This window comes from Erigeron canadensis, chromosome 8, assembly GCF_010389155.1.
Source record: "Erigeron canadensis isolate Cc75 chromosome 8, C_canadensis_v1, whole genome shotgun sequence".
Taxonomy (NCBI): domain Eukaryota; kingdom Viridiplantae; phylum Streptophyta; class Magnoliopsida; order Asterales; family Asteraceae; genus Erigeron; species Erigeron canadensis.
Genome location: NC_057768.1, coordinates 30,605,161 through 30,625,854, shown reverse-complemented (window position 1 = coordinate 30,625,854; position 20,694 = coordinate 30,605,161). Strand labels below are relative to the sequence as shown.

The following is a 20,694-nucleotide window of genomic DNA, read 5'->3' as shown; positions in this document are numbered from 1 at the left end:
CCTTGGATGGACTCCATCTTTAGGTCATTAGATCAAATTTAATTATTTCATCTTTAGTCTATGACAATATTAATACTTATACTTTATATGATTAGACAAAATATCCCCTTCTTAATTATATAAACATATTTAATAATATGTATATTTAACCCCATACTTTCTTCTTACAAAAAAATAAATAAATTAATATTTATCCTTTAAAAAAAAAAGTCAAATACAATACAAAAACTCCAAAACCTATGTATATAATAGTTATTATTAATCCATTTTGTCACATACAGCTTTGGTATTAATATAATAATAAAGTCATAAATTCTTTTATTATTGAGAAGTAAAAACCGTTAAATAAGTTCAAACTTTAATTACAACATTTAGATCAAAATAATTGTATTATTTAGACAACATTAGTCCTTATACTTTATATACTTAGACAAAATATAACCCTATGTATTAAATAATATTAATATATAATAATAATATTGTAATAATAAAAGTATGTGTTGTATTTTTTCCATGCATAAGAGGAGGTTGGGGGTACACTTGGCATCCCTAATCTCTATCCTTTAGTCTAAAACTCCCTCCTCATTAATCCTCTATTTTTTAAATATTTTTTTAATTTTTAAAATCTAGGTCGAGACCTTATTAAATATAAAAATCTTTCTGCAAATTTTATATAATTATGTTTAACTAAAGCTGAAAGAAAAAAGGCTAATTGGATTCAATATTTATATGGAGTTAATTTTTATATGTTTCCTTCTTTAGTTTTCGTAATTATAGTCTAAAATTATTGTTTGTGTTTGTGTTTGTCTTAAATTTAGATATAACAAACTGCAAATTTTATATTTAACTAAAGTTGAAAAAAAAGGTTAATTAAATTCAATATTTATATGGAGTTAATTTTCATATGTTTTCTTCTTTAGTTTCGTATTGATTAAGTTGTGATACTGATCATAGGAATTTTGTCATCTTTAGAAGTTAGGGGTACACTTGACATCCTTAATCTCTCTGTTAGGGCCTAAAACTCTTTTTTGGTTGGTTTTTCTAGGATTTTTTGAAAACCTTTTTTTGTTATCAAAAATATTTAACTGTTTAAATGCATTGATAAACGTATATTATTTAATTGTTATTACTTTCTTACGAATAACTAAAAATTTGATATTAAATATTTTATGGGAATAACCGATATGCTCCAGGACCAAAACATATTTGTAAAACAAATTTATATTTTCGGTTCTTCAGTTTTTCTAAAAACATGTAACCCTATTTTACTTTTGGAAGCACTTAAGTTAGATGTTTCTCGAATCATATTAGTTATTCTCATATTTTAATATACAACTTTTTTTCAATTATTGGATTACTTTTGTTCAATTTAGTTTAATAAGTTCTTATCATTAATATAACATTTGGATATGTTTATTTGTCGTAAATCATGTTTATACATTAAGTCAGTTGAATTTTGGATATTATTTGGTTTTCATTTCTTTTTTAACCGGTAAATTAGAAGTCGTTTTATTTTTAAGGGCGATACTACAACTGCAACACGATATTATGTTTATTCCTAGAAAAAAGTTAAAGGAAAAAGTAAAAAATAAAAATCGAAAAAAATATACTTAAAACAAAAATGTTACAAATGTTATGGAAAACCCAAAGTTATGAAATACATGTTAAAAAAAATGATAGAAACTATACAATAACAAAAGCGATGAAATAAAAAAAAACAGGAAAAAAACAAAAGATACAATAAAAGTTTTTAAAAAAATACCTACCAAAAAAAAAATGTTAAAACATGCATATAAAAACCCGTTAAGACCAACAGGAAAAAACAAACTAATAGACTTAAATTAATTTTATGAAAAAAGAGAAAAAAATCAAAACTTAAGCAAATAATTCTTAAAAATGTTAATGGGGTTAATGACTCATTAGTATTTTTAACCTTGGGGGATCCATCTGGGTTCGCGTTCAACTTTCCACATTAATGGGGTGGATTAATAAAGACATTTCAAGAGTCCTGGGTTTCATCTCAGACATGCGTGTAATTTAGAAGTAAGAGTAGATTAGACTGTAGTTCTAAAAAAAAATAAAAATTCTTAAAAAACAATAGCGAAAAAACCATTTAGAAAAACAACTAAAAAAAGACGAAGTAAAAAATTTAGGTAGCCCAAAAATTAAATTAAGCCCAATAAAACTGCTTGATCAGGCCCAAATTTATTGTATATTAACTTTTTTACTCAAAAAAAAAAATGTTAAGAAAGGATGAACCAAAGACTCCTTATTTAATAACTACTACTAATAAGTGATGACAACTAATATTTAATACGAGTAATATCCAAAGGAGTTGCTATTCACTCTGTTGGATATTATCAAAGGTATATAATTTGTAGTTTTAATATAGTTTAATAAGTTTTTATCAATTTTATAACAATTGGATATGTTTATCTATCGTAAATCGTATGTATAAATCAAGTCGGATGAATTTTTAATATTACTTTGTTTAATATCTTTCTTTTATTGGTAAGTTTATTTGGATACAAATTTCTATTTTTGGTAGATTTATGTAGATCACTCGGAATATACGAATTTAGAAGGTTAAAATACAATATCATAATAATATATTGTTTTTCCAAATGTAATATATTTAACTATCGGTGTATTTAATACTCAATAATAAAATATCTTTGATAAGTTGTAGTTTGTGTAGTCCGAGTCAAAAGAGATATGAAATTCTAAGGGGAGAGGGTTTTTCTTCAGGGCTTGAGAGAGATTTATTGTAAATTGCCACTTAATAAATTAATAAAATATATCGATTTCAACACTATTAATTTATAGAGCTTAAACGGTGATTGTAAAAAGTATCAAATTATATTGAATTGATATTGAATTAAATATAATATAGTGATTATTTTTCTTTTTATCTTTTGAATTTCAGAAGATTTATTTTAATTTTTAGTTTTCTTAAATAAAATTCAATCTCTTACTTAAATTCAATAAATTATATATTAATTTCTTAAAAATTACTCTTTTAATGTTTTAAACATTGAAATTGAACTTATGTTGATAATTTATGTATGATGTACGAGTATATTTTATACATTTTTTTTCCTTTAGTTTATTTGTTATTACATGGTTGCATGATCTAAATATTATTAAAAAAGTAAGTTCATTGATTAGTATGAAAACATATTCATTTATGAGTAGTGATGGATCATCCTAATTGATCAACCTAATAATTCTGCTAATCATAGGATCAAGCCACATGGAAAAATCAAGGGTGGTGGTGAAGAAAGATAATAAGTGGATTACACATGTCAAAGTGTTAAGATATTAGGAGGATTATTAGGTTAAAGTTTTAGGAGGATCGATCATTTTCCTTCATTTATGATATAACTATTTTTAATAAGTATGTTTTTTTTGAACGTTCGTCTCACGGGACGGCTAGCCGTTACATTCATATGGGCAGGCAGCCACTAGCGACCGATCCACGAAGTCAGAGACCACAGGGGAGGGAAAACCCACCAATTTAATCGCTACAGAAGACACGACGTTAAATTGGAGGTAAAACCTCGTCTGCTCAGACTCGAACCCTGGTCTTCCAGGATCCAAACATTATTACAAGACTTCAGAGTGCCACTAGGATTTTAACCCATCATTGTTTCTATAATATTGTAATTTTATATTTTAAATTTGAAAGATACATTATTTATTTTTAACATATTTTTATGATAGCAATTGTTTACCAAAATAAAATTCACGGAAGTTATTTTTTTAATCATTTAGTTTAGTTTCTTTGTTTAGGAAAAAAAAGAAAAACTCAATAACATATTAATATTATAGTGTCCAGCCACTTCTCTTTCACAGCTTCACTCCTCTTTTTCCACCATCTGCTATTTTTTTTTTTTGGAGTGTGTGTGGTGAACCTCAAAATATAAACAGAGAGAGCAAGAAAGAAACTAAGTACGAGTATTTATGAAAATATAAACATAGTTTAGTGTGATTAATTAATCATAACCCGCCTAGCAATTCCTTGGGGTGTGGAGCGAGCTCAAGGAGAAGAAAAGAGAGAAAGAGTCCAGGTATATATATTTTCACCCATCAAAGTTAGTAGAATTGTCAGAGCATATATTAGCAAATTAGTAATCATACAGGCGTAGGATTAATACGTATTTGTATGACTGTCTACAGTTCATCTCCCCATTACCCGCCCAATTGTTGTTGTAATAGAATTAATATAAATCACTTTGTTTTTTTTTGTATTTCGTTCAGGTTTTAGGTTTGTTGCTTTTTCTTTTGCGTTGCACGACTCTTGTTTTGTTTTGTTATCATGTGGAAAACATCAAAAGTCAAATAAAATGTCATTTTTAGTCCAATAAAACTTTTCTGAGTTGTTTGAATATTGGCAGGATTACATTTCTTGTCACATCCTTCTATATATACAGGTCCACTGATACTATGATATCCACACAAATTAGCTATCATATCTGGAATTAGTTGTTATAAATTGAATTAGATAACATGAATCGGTTATTTGTATAATTACAAATCTTAACATTTCCTCACCTTCTTTGAATATTAATCTCTTCTTTGCAGAGCAAAAATTGTTATGGATTTGCCGCTATCTTTCATACTATCGGCAGCCACCATATTCTGTTTACTGGTCTTTGGTCATCTGGCATGGATAAAAGCTCGAGTTGATAGAAGCAATAACGAAAAGGGAAAGAAAGTACTGGAAGCTGTGGGGTCATGGCCGATAATTGGTCACTTGCATCTTTTAGCTGGTTCTCAAGTGCATCACAAACTGTTGGGGTCTATGGCTGACAAATTTGGACCCATTTTCACTATAAAGCTTGGTGTGCATCCTGTTCTAATTGTTAGCAATTCAGCGATGGCCAAAGAGTGCTTAACTACGAATGACAGAGTTTTTGCTAGCCGACCAAAAGCCATGGCAAGCGAGCTCATGGGCTACAACTATGCTGTTGTTGGCCTTGCGCCATATGGTCCATATTGGCGTGAGATGCGCAAGATAATTGTGCTTGAATTGTTGTCCCAACAGCACCTTAAAAAGCTAGCACATATCCGAATATCTGAAGTGAACTCATCCATATTAGAAATGTATAGAATTTGTAAGAGAAATGAAGGGTCTTCTGAAATGACAAAAGTTGATATGAAAGAATGGTTTGGAAACTTAATTATGAACATTGTTGTAAGGGTGATATTTGGCGTCCGTTTTTCCCATGGCGAACAAAATGAAGATGAATATAAGAAGGTCATTAGGCGGTTTTCTGCACTAATGGGTACGTTTGTGCCATCTGATGCCATTCCAGGCGTGAGGTGGTTAGATTTAGGAGGATATGAGAAGATGATGAAGAAGACAGCAATAGAGGTTGATACTCTCATCAATGGGTGGTTGGAAGAGCATAAGCAGCAGGTAAATGAGAGCACAGACCAGGACTTCATGGCCATGTTGTTATCCCGTCTTAAAGAACCAAAAGAGGAACTTTGTGGATTCAGCACTGATGTGGTCGTGAAATCGACATGCATGGTATGGAAATTGTAATACTTTTATTATTCAGTAATTGTGTGATGTAAATATACATTTATGAAATTTCTTGCTTTCAGGCCTTGTTAATAGCATCAACTGACACGACAAGCGCGACTCTAACATGGGCTTTATCTTTACTAGTCAACAATCCTCTGGTGCTGAAAAAATCCCAAAAAGAGCTTGAAAAATATGTGGGAAAAGATAGAATTGTTGAGGAGTCGGATTTGAAGAACTTGGTCTATCTTCAAGCAATTATAAAAGAAACGATGCGACTTTATCCAGCAATACCACTTTCTCTACCTCATGTTTCCACCGACGACTGTATTGTCGGTGGCTACACTATCCCTAAAGGGACTCGCCTTTTGGTAAATATATGGAAAATTCAACATGATCCTGAAGTATGGACTGATCCATATGAATTCCAACCAGAAAGATTCTTGACAACCAAAAAGGAAATTGACGTCAAGGGTCAACATTTCGAGTTAATCCCCTTTAGCAGTGGTAGAAGAATATGCCCGGGAATCGCTTTTTCTCTTGAAGCAATGCAGTTGATATTGGCCAATATAATACATGGATTTGAGTTCCAAAATCCATCAGATGATCAGATTGACATGACCGAAAGCCCTGGATTGTCAAATGTCAAAGCTTCTTCGCTTGAGCTCTTTGTTTCTCCAAGACTATCCCCACATGTGGTTGGGGTTTCCCCCTAGGCCTTAATGTACATCGTCTTCGGCTGCAGCACCCACTTTATCGTGAGCCTCTGTGTGACATCCGTCACCAAAACTGGTAATTTATTATAGTCTCTAACTTACATTCCAAATTTCTTGACTAGTCAATATGCCTATATAGTATAACAAGCATAGAAACGTGGTGATCATTTCCAATATGGGATTTCTATTACTTGAATTTCAAAAGTTTAGGATTGAGATATTTGATCTTCCTAAACATAGATGACTATAACTATCCCCGTAATTTCTAGACTTGTAGTTGTTAGTCATATTTATTTCTAGACATTGATAAATTAGTATACGCTATTTAGCGGTGAACGAAATCAATAATTATGAAAATAATATATAATTAGTATAAGTAGTAAGATGGTAATAGTAATAGTAAAATATCATATGTTTAGTAAAAAATTTTAGTCATATATATATTACAACAATTTATGGTGAGCAAGGAATTTTAATTCCATTAGAATTCTTATGTTGCATTAAGTCTAATCATAAACTAACTAAAACACTTATCTCCATATATATATATATATATATATATATATATATATATAATAACTATAACCTAAATAATAATAAAAAAAACCAAAACTTTTTTTGATTCTTTTTCTTCTCTTTGGTCGATCAACACCAAAGCACCACAACATCAAATATTTTTTTATTTTTTTTATTAATCATCTCATTGTCAAAGCAAACTTTGGTAAGTTTAATTATAATTCTATTGAATCTTGATTTAAATTACAATTAACAATAAAATTCTTAAGATTATATTCTATTCTTTTTTTAAGGTATCTAAGAAGAAGATCATCAATCTTGGGGTAAAATCACTTATATTCTCTTTTCATATATATTAGTCTTTTTATTTATTAAATATATATATATATATATATATATATATATAAGCATATATTTCCTTTTATTTATTAATTTTTATTTATAAGTAACCTATTTGATGAATATATATTATGGCAAATTTATAATAATGAATGAAAGGGTTTTTTTTAAGGTTAAATCAAAAGCTTGAAGTATAAATCATATTAATGTTAAAAGTTTATGTATTTATTGTATTATAATAATTAATATAATTAGAGAAATTCAATTATGAAGGCATGGAAATCATAATAACAGATGTAAATAGGTGTTGGAAAGATTTGAAAGTTTATATATGAATATTAGTTGTAGTAGTCTTTAAAACAGTAAGTTTGGGTTATTTCAGAATCTGGACAGATTCCGTTTGTTAACTTTGAAATGTCGTATCTTGGTCATGGAAGATGGTTAAGTCACGTTTTTGGTGTCTAAAATTAATTTCAGGAAGTCTACTTTCTGGTGGAAGTGGTTTCGTGTCAAAATATGAAGTTTAAGGTTGTCAAACGAATTTTATAACAAAACTGCGCAAAGCTGAGTTTTCAGAACAGATTTAGGTCGACTTCAAATAGTCATATCTTGGTCGATTTTATGAACTGGAAGATTATTTTTTTCCAGAAACATTTTTAAGATGTTAAGAGTGTACAGTAAAAATTTGGATTTTTTTTGAAACTTCGAAGGCCCTTAACTTTTATAAAACTTTTCTGTGCGCAAACAGTGAATTTATTAACTAGTCTGTAATTATCGAATTTTTAAAAATAGTTCAAGAACAAAATAAATTCTGTAAAAATTCATTTAAGTATCTAACACATAAAAGTTACTGTGGTAAAAATTTAAGGACTTGGTTAGTTCGGGTGATCTAGAATAAAAATTGATAAAGTTACCAAAAATTTCAGCGAATAAGAGCTTGTAGAACTAAATCATAAATCATTAAAACAAATACTCTATATTAAGTTATGTGACTTGTAACTTAATAATAGATGACAAATCAGTTGGGAATATTTTGAAAGTAGCCATATATGTATATATCATCAAATACGGGTTACAATGGATGGTTCTTGACCATGTCCATAATTGTAACTTGTTCATATATATGTTGTGTAGATTCTAGCGACCTTGTTGGACTTTGCATAACTACTTGCTTGTTGAGGTGAGTTTCGTGGCCCCTTTTTATTTATTTCTTTGGGGGAAAATGATGCTCAAAATATTTTTATTTCTTTACTAGCTGTGCCAAAACTAGTTTGTTTTATTGGACATATACGTGTACTTATGAAATGTGTATGTTAGCTTGCTTGTGTTGATTCTATGATGCAATAGATGTCTGTTGATATCTATTGAAGACTACTTGAAATCTATCGACCAACTATATACTCCAGCTGGTAGTTGTTGGTATTTAAAGCATGATTGAGTTGTTAACAGGAGTGATGGGGATTGTGTTGTTGGATAACTATGATGGCATTGATCAGTATTTAGTATGCTACTACATGTTTATATTTACACTATTGTCCAAAACTTGATATATCATGCACAACAAACTCATTTGTATTCCTTTAAACCTACGAACTCACCAACGTTATGTTGACATTTTCGAGCATTCATTTTCAGGTGATAACAATGCTTAAGAAGATTGAGCTTATGGACTTTAGGAAGACCAATAAAGAGATCCTTCATGGACTCCTAGATTGCATGTGAAACATTGAACACTATTTGCAATTGTTACTTCTTTGCTATTTGAGGCGTGTTGCCTAGACTTTCCGTTTGTGAAAATTACATTTATTTGAATTTCATTTAGTATGACTCTATTACAAAGTCCATGTGCTATAACTATATCTTTTCGTCATATCCTACGATTCCGCCTAAGGTGGGGTGTGACACTCTGCTTGATGGTGTACGGAAATAGGTATCCTCTACAATAAATAAATACCGTTTTTAAGTGTGTAAAAGATCTTCTACTACGAATGAATACATAAGATAACTAGCATGCCATGTACGTTTCTCATTATGTTAAAAAATTTGGCACTATACATTTATATATAAAATTATAAGTTAATATAGCTTGTAGAATTAAAGTGGAAATATTAATGTTTTTCATAGGTATCATTGTGTTTCGTTCTAATTGTTTTTATATCGTTAGTTATTTGTAATGTGTCAATTCTTATTCCTGATCTATATATTTTCATGTTATGTTAATGTTGCTTTTGTTAACAACAACAACAACAACTGTACCCAATCCCTGAGCGGGATATGGGGGAGGTGAGCTGTAGACAGTCTTACCTCTACCCAAAAGGTAGAGAGACTGCTTCCATAAGGACCTCCGGCCAAGAAGTGCTTTTGTTAACACGGACCCAAAATATGTATCACATAACTTATCTTGAATCTATCAAATAAATGAATGCTTGTGATGTCACAATGTGTATGGTGTCTAAACTTGTGTTATGTAGATCTTGACTGAAGATCTTAAAGTTTAGTTTCTTGATTGGGGGCAGAGGGGGTACCGTTGATTGTATACTCATATATGTTATTGATCAATATGTTCTGTCATCCTGTTGATTCTTTAGAGAACTTATTAAGGTGGAGCTGATTTGGCAAAACTGATTTAGTAATGATGTAAGTCACCATTGGAGCCCTCTAAATATTAACTTTCCCATATGCTTGGCTCTTTTACAACTCGTGGAAACAAAGAACAAATAGAACATATAAATTATACATTATAAAACTTAACACATAATCACCTCCAAGAAAACCCAAAAATAAAAATTGAAGTGGTGACTAATGTCATCGGAAAACAGAACAGGTTCTAAAGACCACTGTGTTTGGATTATAGGTGTGACTTGCTTTTCCTCCTTCATTGCACGACTCTTACTTTTATTTTTACTTTTTGTCCTCAGGAAAACATCAAAAGTCAAATAAGGTAGGCAGGATTACATTTCTTCTCAGCTCCTTCTATACTGGCCCACTGATGTTATCATATCTGGAAGACTGGTAATTAACATTTTTTCACCTTCTTCGAATACAACCCTCTTCTATGCACAGAGAATAATATAATGGATTTACCTCATCTTTCACAATCTTGGTGGTTACCAGTCCACCATTTTCTGTTTACTGGTCTTTAGTCAGCTGGCATGGCCAACAATTGGCCACTTTCATATTCTTGGTGGTTACCAGTTCATAGCAGCAATAACAGAACGGGAAAGACAGTACCCAAACTCTCAAAGGTGCAGGCTCATGGCCAATAATTGGTCACTTGCATCTTTTAGCTGGTTCTCGAGTGTATCACAAACTGTGGGGGTCTATGGCTAACAAGTTTGGACCTAAGTAGTTACGGACCGAAATTTCGGTGGGATTTTTGTGTTCAAGTGTTAGTACCCATATTTATTATAAAGACTATAGGTAGAAATTTAGGAACTTCAAAGAAGTCAAATGATTATTTTGAAGTATATGGGCCACGAGTCAAAAACTTTTTGTATATAAAAGTGAATTAGACCTAAAACTTGAAATATTATGTAAATACAATTAGGGTGTTACACACGCGGTATTACAATAAATCCCTTAAGATGATGTTAATTACAGAGATGCTATGGACGTACAACGTCAAGCTAACCAAATCTGGGAAACAACATATTGATGTTTTTTCCTTTTTTCATCCACACCTCGCCTTCTTCAACATGTATTATTTATTTTGTTTTTTGTCTTCTGGAAAACATCAGAAGTCAAATAAGATGGCATTATTTTACTCTTAGTCCAATTTGGCCGGATTACATTTCTTCTCATACAGGCCCACTGATGCTATGATATCCACACAAATTACCTATCACTGTATCATGAATTATTGTAAACTGAATGAGATAACATGAATCAGTTATTTATATGTTCAGGTATTAACATTTTCTCACCTTCTTCAAATGCTAAACTCTTTTATTCACAGAAATTTTTGTTATGGACTTACCTCTGTCTTTCATATTCTCTGTAGCCATCATATTCTGTTTTCTTGTCTTTGGTCATCTGGCATGGATAAAAGCCCGAGCCAATAGCAGCAATAACGGAAAGGGAAAGAAAGTACCAGAAGCTGCAGGCTCATGGCCAATAATTGGTCACTTGCATCTTTTAGCTGGTTCTCAAGTGCATCACAAACTGTTGGGGTCGATGGCTGACAAGTTTGGACCCATTTTTACTTTAAAGCTTGGTGTTCATCCTGTTTTAATTGTCAGCAATTCAGCGATGGCTAAAGAGTGCTTAACTACGAATGACAGAGTTTTTGCTAGCCGACCAAGATCCATGGCGAGTGAGCTCATGGGCTACAACTGTGGCATGATAGGTTTTGCGCCATATGGTCCATACTGGCGTGAGATACGCAAGATAATTGTGCTTGAACTGCTGTCTCAAAAGCGCCTTGAAATGATTTCACATATCCGAGTATCTGAAGTGAAGTCATCCATATTAGACATGTATACAACTTGTAAGATAAATGAAGGGTCTTCGGAAATGACAAAAGTTGATTTGAAAGATTGGTTTGGAAACTTGATGATGAACATTGTTGGGAGGGTGATTTTTGGCGTCTGTTTTTCCCGTGGTCAACAAAATGATGATGAATACAAGAAGACTATTAGGCGGTTTTTTGAACTAACTGGTGCATTTGTGCCGTCCGATGCCATTCCAGGCTTGAGGTGGTTAGATTTTGGAGGATATGAGAAGATAATGAAAAAGACAGCAATAGAGATGGATGCTGTGATCAATGGATGGTTAGAAGAGCACAAAAAGATGCTTAGTTTTAAGCAGCAGGTAGACGAGAGCACAGACCAAGGCTTCATGGGTATGTTGTTATCGCGTCTTGAAGAAGCAAAAGAGGATCTTTATGGATTCAGCACTGATGTGGTAGTGAAATCGACATGCATGGTATGGAAATTGTAATTACTTATATTATTATTATTTCAGTAATTGGGTAGTGTAAATAAACACTTATGAAATTTCTTGCTTTTAGGCATTGTTACTTGCAGCCACTGACACAACAAGCGCCACTCTAACATGGGCTTTAGCTTTACTAGTCAACAATCCTCTCGTGTTGCAAAAATCCCAAAAAGAGCTCGAAAAATATGTTGGAAAAGATAGATTTGTTGAGGAGTCAGATTTGAAGAACTTGGTCTATCTTCAAGCAATTATAAAAGAAACGATGCGACTTTATCCAGCTGCACCACTTTCTGTTCCTCATGTGTCTACTGACGACTGCATTGTTGGTGGCTACACTATTCCTAAAGGGACTCGCCTTTTGGTAAATCTATGGAAAATTCATCATGATCCTGAAGTATGGACTGATCCATTTGAATTCCAACCAGAAAGATTCTTGACAAGCAACAAGGAAATCGATGTGAAGGGTAAACATTTCGAATTGATTCCCTTTAGCAGTGGTAGAAGAATATGCCCCGGAATCACTTTTTCTCTTGAAGCAATGCAGTTAATATTGGCCAATATGATACATGGATTTGAGTTCCAAAATCCATCAAATGATCAGATTGACATGACTGAAAGCCCTGGATTGGCAAATGTCAAAGCTTCTTCGCTTGAGCTCCTTGTTTCTCCAAGGCTGCCCCCACATGTGTATCGAGTGTCAATTTAGGCCTTAATGTACAGCGCAACTCCTGCTGCAGCCCCCTTTGTATCGTGAGCCTCTACTAGACGATATCCTCTATATATAAAATAAAAACACCGTTTATAACTTCTAAGTGTGTACAAGATCTTATACTACACAAGCATGCCACGTATGTTTATCCTATGTAAAAAAAAATTCGGCAATATATATATATATATATATTGAACGGGTAACCCTGAGAACACTTCTAAAATAAGAACGGTGAGAACACTTAAAAACATCATTTTGATGCATTAAAAGTCCATAAAACTAACATAGTGCATACTTAATTATCATTATTTAAGTGTTCAACAATGTATTGATCCTTCAAAATCAAAAAAATCACGTTTTTTGTTTTGTGCATACATCTTGGATGCATATTATCAAAATGATGCATCCAACAAAAAACGTGATTTTTTCCGATTTTGACGGATCCATGTGTTGTTAAACACTTAAATAATGATAATTAGTTATGCACTATGTCAGTTTTATGGACTTTTAATTCATCAAAATGTAGTTTTTAAGTATTCTCATTTGTTCTCATTTTAAGTTGGTTCTCAATATATATATATATTGAAAAGTTATATATGAATAAGGGGAAATGATATGCATGGCACGTCCGTGAAGATTTTTTTTATTTGTTTTGACCCTAAAGTTTGTTAATTGTACACATTGAGTTCCGGTGTGTGAATGCGACAATACTTATGACACCTACCGCTCATAGTACATATGCTTTCCTAAAGTTTTTAAATAGCAAGTTATATGTAAATTTTTAATGTGTTGGAAGATATAACCACCAGTGTTATTTTGACACATATGCTTTCACTATGTTTTCTCAAAAACGCCTGGCAATAATGACTCTAGAGTCTATTTCTGACATGCCCAAATCACGAGGTTACCTTAATTTGACTGCTTATAAATACCTCTTTTCATTGACATTCAACATAATACAACTAAGAGCCATCATTCATCAATCATTCATAACACAAAATCATATAACATTCATATCCTCCAAAGATCGAAACATCTCTTTAGGAAAATCATCATCCACCTTAGGTTCGTCAAGAACTTAGTCGGTTTGCACTCTTATTGAGAAGATTATGATGATTTTCATGGTTAAACCCATTTGGTGATTGAGCTTAACATTTCATGCTCAAACACCCTTTTTCCCCATCCTTTCTCATCCTTCTCCACAAACACCCAAGGATATATATCTTCTACCTCATCACCACAACAATAACCTTCTTACAAACATCTTTCATATCACCACAAATCTTACATGCACATCCTTGCTGTGGATAGCCTAAATGTTATGATCAAGAATGCTAAACAGGACGGGTCATGAAAATATGGATGCTCATAATGTCGTTCCCTATCGCATGGCATGGCTTCGTCATTTTTGTCGTCGTAAAAGAATAGAAAGGCAGCACCCCGTCATTGTTAGGTCGTCGTCAATGCTCGTTATATTTAGGAAATGGGTGGAATAGTTCATGTGACAGTGCAATCAGTTTAATTGATAATACTAGCGGGTCTCTTCACTAAAGCTATTAGGAATTAATTTTATCCACTAATCATTACATGACATGCAACCACAACCTCAATAATTAATTCATTTTTGTTAGTATTATATTTATGTAGAGAGAGTAAGTGTTACATGTGAGGGTGAAGATGAGGGTATGATTGGGAGAAAGTAGTTTTTGAGTATGTCTTGAAGAGAAAAAAATGATGTAGTAATCAAGACGAAGCGATAAAAGTTTCACGCTAGGAAGAGGCCAAACAACATGGTCAAAATTTTCCATGTCAAAATATGTAGATAATACAATACAATATTTAGGAACCTAGCAAGAGCCCTACAAGTCGAGCCACTTTTCTTCCACTCTTCCACCAAACTAAAATTTTGTGTGTGCGGTGAACCTCCATAACTGACCTCCAACATGAAGAAACCAAGTTTAGTGTGCTTAATTAATCATAACCCATCAAATAGCCTAGCAATTCCTTGGTGTGTGTGGAGTGAGCTCAAAGGAAAAGAAAAAAGAAAAAGAATCCAGGTATATATATCTATATCTATATACTATATATAATAGAGGAATGGATATAATTTTAAGACATTGACTCTTTGACGTTAAGTAATTTTACTTAAAAGGGTATTATAGACTATTCATAGAAGGAATCTTTAATGGGAGAGAAAAATAAAAAGAGTTGAGATTTCAAAATTAGGGGGAAAAATCAAATTAAACATTTTGTCTCTTTCTTTTATATTACCTTTTTTTCACTTTATTTGCAAATTTTATTTCATATTCATCATTTTCATATTTATCTTCCTTTAACTTTGTAAATAATATAAAATAATCAAGCTAGCTAACAAAATAATAAATAAAATATGAAGACAAATTAAATCTATGCGTAATGTTTTTATTGAATAATACGTTTGATAAAACAAGTTTTTTTTTTTGTTATACTATTATTTATAAGGTTATTTATTACAATTCATTCTTGTTCATATTTCTAACAATAAATAAAATAAGAAAAAAAATGAATTACATGCATAATGTTTTTATCGAATAATATGTACGGTAAAACGGAAACTTCAAAATATTAGTAACAGGTGGTGATCTATACACCACCAGTTTTTGACGATACACCACTAAATATGCTTTATTGTGTTGTATAATACAATACTATAAAGCGCATTTAGTGGTGTATCGCCAACATTTTGAGCTGTATTTTAGTATTTTTGAGTTGTTTCAGCATTTTTGAACTGTTTTGCAATTTTCAGCGGTTTTGAGCTGTTTTTCAGCATTTTAAAGCTATTTTATAGTTTTTTAGCAAGTTTTGAGTTGTTTTTCAATATTTTTGAGCTGTTTTGTAGATTTTCAGCAAGTTTGAGCTGTATTTAAGCAATTTTGAGCTGTTTTTCAGCAAGTTAGAGCTATATTTGAGTAGTTTGAAATGTTTCAGCAGTTTTTAGCAATTTCGCAGTTTTTCAGTAGTTTTGAGCTGTTTTTTTTTTTTTATCATTTTACAGCAATTTTCAGAAGATTTTTTTTAGCAGTTTTCATCTGTTTTTTCAGCAGTTTTAAGCAGTTTTTTAGCATTTTTTAAAGTTGTTTTGCAGTTTTTCAGTTGTTTTGTGTTGTTTTTCAATAGTTTTGAGTTGATTTTAGTAGTTTTGAGTTTTTTTTTCTTGATCTTTTTTTAACTGTTTTGCAGTTTTTTAATGAGTTATTTATATTTTACAAAGTATATTTAAGTTAATACCATTTCAACTTATATTTAATATTTTTATAATAATTTACGTAAAGTATATTTTTTTAAATAATATTTAAACTCAATCCGTCAATCGGACGGGTATACACCTAGTATAGAGTATGGGGTTGTTATGCACCCAACTTGGGTTAAAAACCTCTCCCATATCAATATTTTAATATTTTGAATAAATGCTTGGCCCTCACGATTTTTATGGTTTAAAAAAAAGTATGTGAAAGGATTTTCACTCAATTTAGATGCCTAACAGCCTCATAATCCCTTCTCTCTCTCTCTCTCTATATATATATATATATAGTGAAAAGTTATATATGAATAAAGGGAAATAATATGCATGGCATGTCCGTGAAGATTTTTTGTTTTTGTTTTGCCCCTAAAGTTTATTAAATACACACATTGAGTGCCGGTTTGTGAGTGCGGCAGTACTTATCACACCTACTACTCATAGTACATATGCTTTCCCAAAGTTTTTAAATCGCAAGTTATATGTAAATTTTTAATATGTGTTAGAAGATATAACCACTAGTATTATTTCAACAAGTATGCTCTCACTATGTTTTCTCAAAAACGTCTGGCAATAAGGACTCTAGAATATTCTATCTCTTGAATTGTCATTTGGAGTACTTGGGTCAGGGTCCATTTCTGACAGACCCAAATCACGAGGTTACCCTAATTTGACTGCCTATGAATACTTGTTATCACTGACATTCAACATAATACAACTCAGATATTTTCACACACATAGTATATTCAATCATTCATCAATCATTCATAACACAAAATGATATAACATTCATATCCTCCAAAGATCGAAAAATCTCGTTGGGAAAATCATCATTCACCTTAGGTTCATCAAAAACTTAGTATGTTTGCACTCTTATTGTGGAGATTTTGATGATTTTCGTGGTTAAACCCATTTGGTGATTGAGCTTAGTATTCCATACTCAAACACCCTCTCTCCTCATCCTTCTCCACAAACACCCAAGGATATAGTGGCGGATCTTGGAAGTTTTAGCCATGAGGGCCAATTTATTTATTATTTTTTTTTTTTGCCATTGTTATGTTCCGAGTATTATATAATGGTCATACAATACACTAAACCGGGTCGGGTCAAACAAAAATAAAACTAATAATCTAAGTTTTTCATTTAAATTACCAATACACAGTTTGATGTGTAAAATCTAGTTATAAATTTAAAAACAAGAAATACCCTAGAACTGACTACTACACACTCTCGGACAGTGGACCCGTTCGTATGCAATATAGTTTAAAGGTAAGTTCAGGATCGAACACATGGACTAATTAAGAGTAAGCGAGTTTTAAGTAGTTTTAAAAAGAGTTTTGGATTTTAAAGACTCCGTCATATTGGTTTTTTTTTAAAGTTAGTTTGAAAAAGTTAGTAATTCCGTAGAATTAATCGAAAAGAGATTTTGTGAAACAATAATATTAATAATATTAAAAGGCACACCCACTTGAAATAGCTCACATGTCAAATTATCACAATGTCACTTTTTATGTTGAACTACTTAATATGTAATTAAGATGAACTCTCGTTATACTCAAATCTTTAATTGTCAAAAGTATAGTTACCGCTCTCGCGAATAAATTCTACCCTAACAATCAAGCATTAAGTCCTAAGTTGGTTTTACGATTTAACCTAATAAAGCTTTCTCTCAAATTGTTTCTTAATCGTCTAATTAGATCTCTCTATCATAAACGACTAACATATTCATCCAAATTTGATTGTTTTAGTCTCTATCACTAGTTTCTCTCGAACTCCAATGACTTTGAATTAATTAAAGACCGATTAATTCTTTCATAAACCAATTACCAATCCTAAAGATTTCTCTCGAACTTCTATAATTAATTACCAACTAATTTATATAAGAAATCAAAACAATATATAAACTTGGACAAACATGGATCTTCGACTAAACGTAAAAACCGTGTTCAACAATTATAAGTAACAAAGTGACAACTCTATGACATGCTCACATTATCCAAGTAAGTGTAAAGAAAATTAGCTACTCATGGCAAGATAAATTAAACTAACAATTATCACATAAATATAATCCATAATAATAATTGTATCGTAATTTTATTTTAACAAGAAACAACTAATAATATTAAAAGTATTAGTAATAAATAATACTAATAAAAAAAAAGTTTAAAAGTCGAATAAGTTGACGAACAAAGCTAACAACCTTTTTATTCGTTTTGGCTTCTAGCGGCACCTGCAATTTGCAGCTGACCTCTCGAAACTAATTCCCTATTAATTTCCACCGAACTCCCTTACGAATAGAAAAACTCTTTTGATATTTTTTAATTCGATAGATAGGGATTGTATTATAGATATGATTGATTCCCTCCCTCAACTAAATTAATTCGGTAGATTCTTGTTATGATCCTCCTCTCGGCTGCATTATGTAAAATATATATAGGATTGTTTTGCTTGGAGCCCACACATATTATAAAGTCGGTTGCCTCTTTTTCCTTCAGCGAATTTGTTTTGGGCCTGATGCATTAGTCCTCAATAGAGGTGCAAGAAAAAATCGATTAATCGAACCGAACTGATTTGTAACCGATAACTAAAATTGGTTAGTAACCGAAATAGTAAAAATCGATTATAGGTTACCAGAAACCGTAGGTTACTAACCGATTACTCTTTTCAAAACCAAAACTGATAATTAACTGGTTAACCTATAACCGGTTAATTTTCCAAATAATAAACGGTTAACCGGTTAATCACATATTATATAAATCTATATCTATATATATATATATATCAATATCAGTCATATTATATACATACACTGATATATAACCGGAAAGATCGCACTATCAGATGATTGCGTAAGCTTTCAATATATCTATACTAAATACAGATTAATTCTTATTTCATCCGATCCAACATCAATTTTTTTGTTGTTTTTGAGATTTGGGATGATGAAGTTTATTGTGTTTAGAAAATGATGTTTATTTGGAATACAGATTTTTTTGCAATATGGGTTTGTCGCTTAGGCTTTGGAATATGTTTAAAAAACCCGAATAGGTTAACCGGTATCAGTTAACCGGTTATTATTAATCGAAATTGGTTAGATAGGTTCCAGTTTTGAAATCTAAAAACCGGTTATTAACCGATACAAGTTAACCGTAATCGGTTATTACTGTTCTAAAAAATAACCGAAACTGGTTATTAAAATTATTAACCGAAATCGGTTAACCACTTCTTGCACCTCTAGTCCTCAACATAGATGGACCAACTTGTTTCTTTTCTTGCTTCCTGGGCTTGCGCACCACAAGGCCCAAGGCCTTGGGCCTTTTCTTCTTTTTCGGCTGGAGAAAACCACGAAACCACCACATTTTATTATTCTCAATTCTACAATTGTTGTTGATGTTGTTCGACAGCTTCACACTTTGTTTGACTTCCTCTTGTAGTATGATCCTCCATCTAGCCAAGTCCATATAAAAGTGATAGGACAGGACTTTTATTCTTCAAGTTCATAGTTCAAGTAATAGATATTTCATCCTCGGCTCCTCATTTAGAAATAATCTTCATTTGGTCTATTTTCGTCATTTTTCATCTTATACACCAATAACCTAATAAAAACAAATATTAAATATAAACATCTATAAAAATGATGATAACACAAACATAAAATAATTAAAAGAAAATGATATTGCATAAAATAAATATGTATAAAATAGGCGATATCACAGTTTCCAACCAACATAAAACTACAAAGACTTATGAAAATACCAAGTGAAAAGGCGTGTATTGTGGATTGTAGGAGGAAAGCCTTGTTATGTGGATTGTGGGCTAAAACATAGAATTATGAATGGAATAAGTGAATTGTGGGTTATAAAACTAAAAAGGTAAATTTATTTTTTGCTGAGCCTAAAACTCAAAAAATAGAGAAAGATCATGTTACGTGGATTGTGAATTGTAAGCTAAAACATAGAATTATAAATGAGTTAAGTGAATTGTGGGTTATAAAAACTAAAACGACAAATTTTATTGGACTATTAAATTTATTAAATATATCAAAAGTTTTTAAAAAAATAATTCCTGGGGGCCGACTTAATTGATATAAAATTTTTTGGACGAAATACGGATACATTAGTAATACTAAGCGAGAAAACGGAGATGACCCGGGCCCCCACGGGTCCCCAAAGAGAACCGCCCTTGCAAGGATATATATATATATATCTTCCACCTCATCACCACAACAATAACCTTCCTACAAACATTTTTCATGTCACCACAAATCTTCCATGCACACCCTTGATGTGGATAGCTAAAAAGTTATGATCAAGAATGCTAAACAGGAGGGGTCATGAAAATACGGTTGATCATAATGCCGTTCCCTATCGCATGGCATAGCTTCGTCATTTTTGTCGTCGTGAAAGAATGGATAGGCAACACCCCATCATTGTTAGGTCGTCGTCAATGCTCGTTATATTTAGGAAATGGGTGGAAGAGTTCATGTGACAGTGCAATTAGTTTAATTGATAATACTAGTGGGTCCCTTTACTAAAGCTATTAGGAATTAATTTCATTCACCAATCATTACATGACACGCAGCCACAATTTCAATAATTAATTCATTTTTGTTAGTTTTGTATGTATGTAGAGAGTGTAAGTATTATATGTGAGGATGAAGACGAGGGTATAG

At 31.6% G+C, this 20,694-nt stretch overlaps 2 protein-coding genes across 5 annotated transcripts; both read left to right on the top strand.

The window, feature by feature from the left end:
• Nucleotides 1-3,925: 3,925 nt before the first annotated feature.
• LOC122609935 (cytochrome P450 CYP82D47-like) lies at nucleotides 3,926-9,228 on the top strand. Of its 3 annotated transcripts, XM_043782886.1 has the most exons (4): nucleotides 3,926-4,070; nucleotides 4,585-5,536; nucleotides 5,614-6,294; nucleotides 9,006-9,228. In XM_043782886.1, exons 2-3 carry the CDS (start codon nucleotides 4,598-4,600, stop codon nucleotides 6,244-6,246), a joined length of 1,572 nt encoding a protein of 523 aa, XP_043638821.1. In that variant the 5' UTR covers nucleotides 3,926-4,070; nucleotides 4,585-4,597; the 3' UTR covers nucleotides 6,247-6,294; nucleotides 9,006-9,228. The 3 variants fall into 3 exon arrangements, 2 of the variants coding, with proteins under 2 accessions (XP_043638821.1, XP_043638820.1); XR_006325428.1 differs by lacking the exons at nucleotides 3,926-4,070; nucleotides 9,006-9,228 and adding an exon at nucleotides 8,737-8,834 and having other exon boundaries at nucleotides 4,537-5,536; nucleotides 5,614-6,322; XM_043782885.1 differs by lacking the exon at nucleotides 3,926-4,070 and having other exon boundaries at nucleotides 4,537-5,536.
• A 1,727-nt stretch (nucleotides 9,229-10,955) lies between these two features.
• LOC122609933 (cytochrome P450 CYP82D47-like) lies at nucleotides 10,956-12,841 on the top strand. Of its 2 annotated transcripts, XM_043782884.1 has the most exons (3): nucleotides 10,956-11,006; nucleotides 11,102-12,024; nucleotides 12,110-12,841. In XM_043782884.1, the coding sequence occupies exons 1-3, from the start codon at nucleotides 10,982-10,984 to the stop codon at nucleotides 12,740-12,742; spliced, it is 1,581 nt and encodes a 526-aa protein (XP_043638819.1). In that variant the 5' UTR covers nucleotides 10,956-10,981; the 3' UTR covers nucleotides 12,743-12,841. The 2 variants fall into 2 exon arrangements, with proteins under 2 accessions (XP_043638819.1, XP_043638818.1); XM_043782883.1 differs by lacking the exon at nucleotides 10,956-11,006 and having other exon boundaries at nucleotides 11,031-12,024.
• Nucleotides 12,842-20,694: the final 7,853 nt, after the last annotated feature.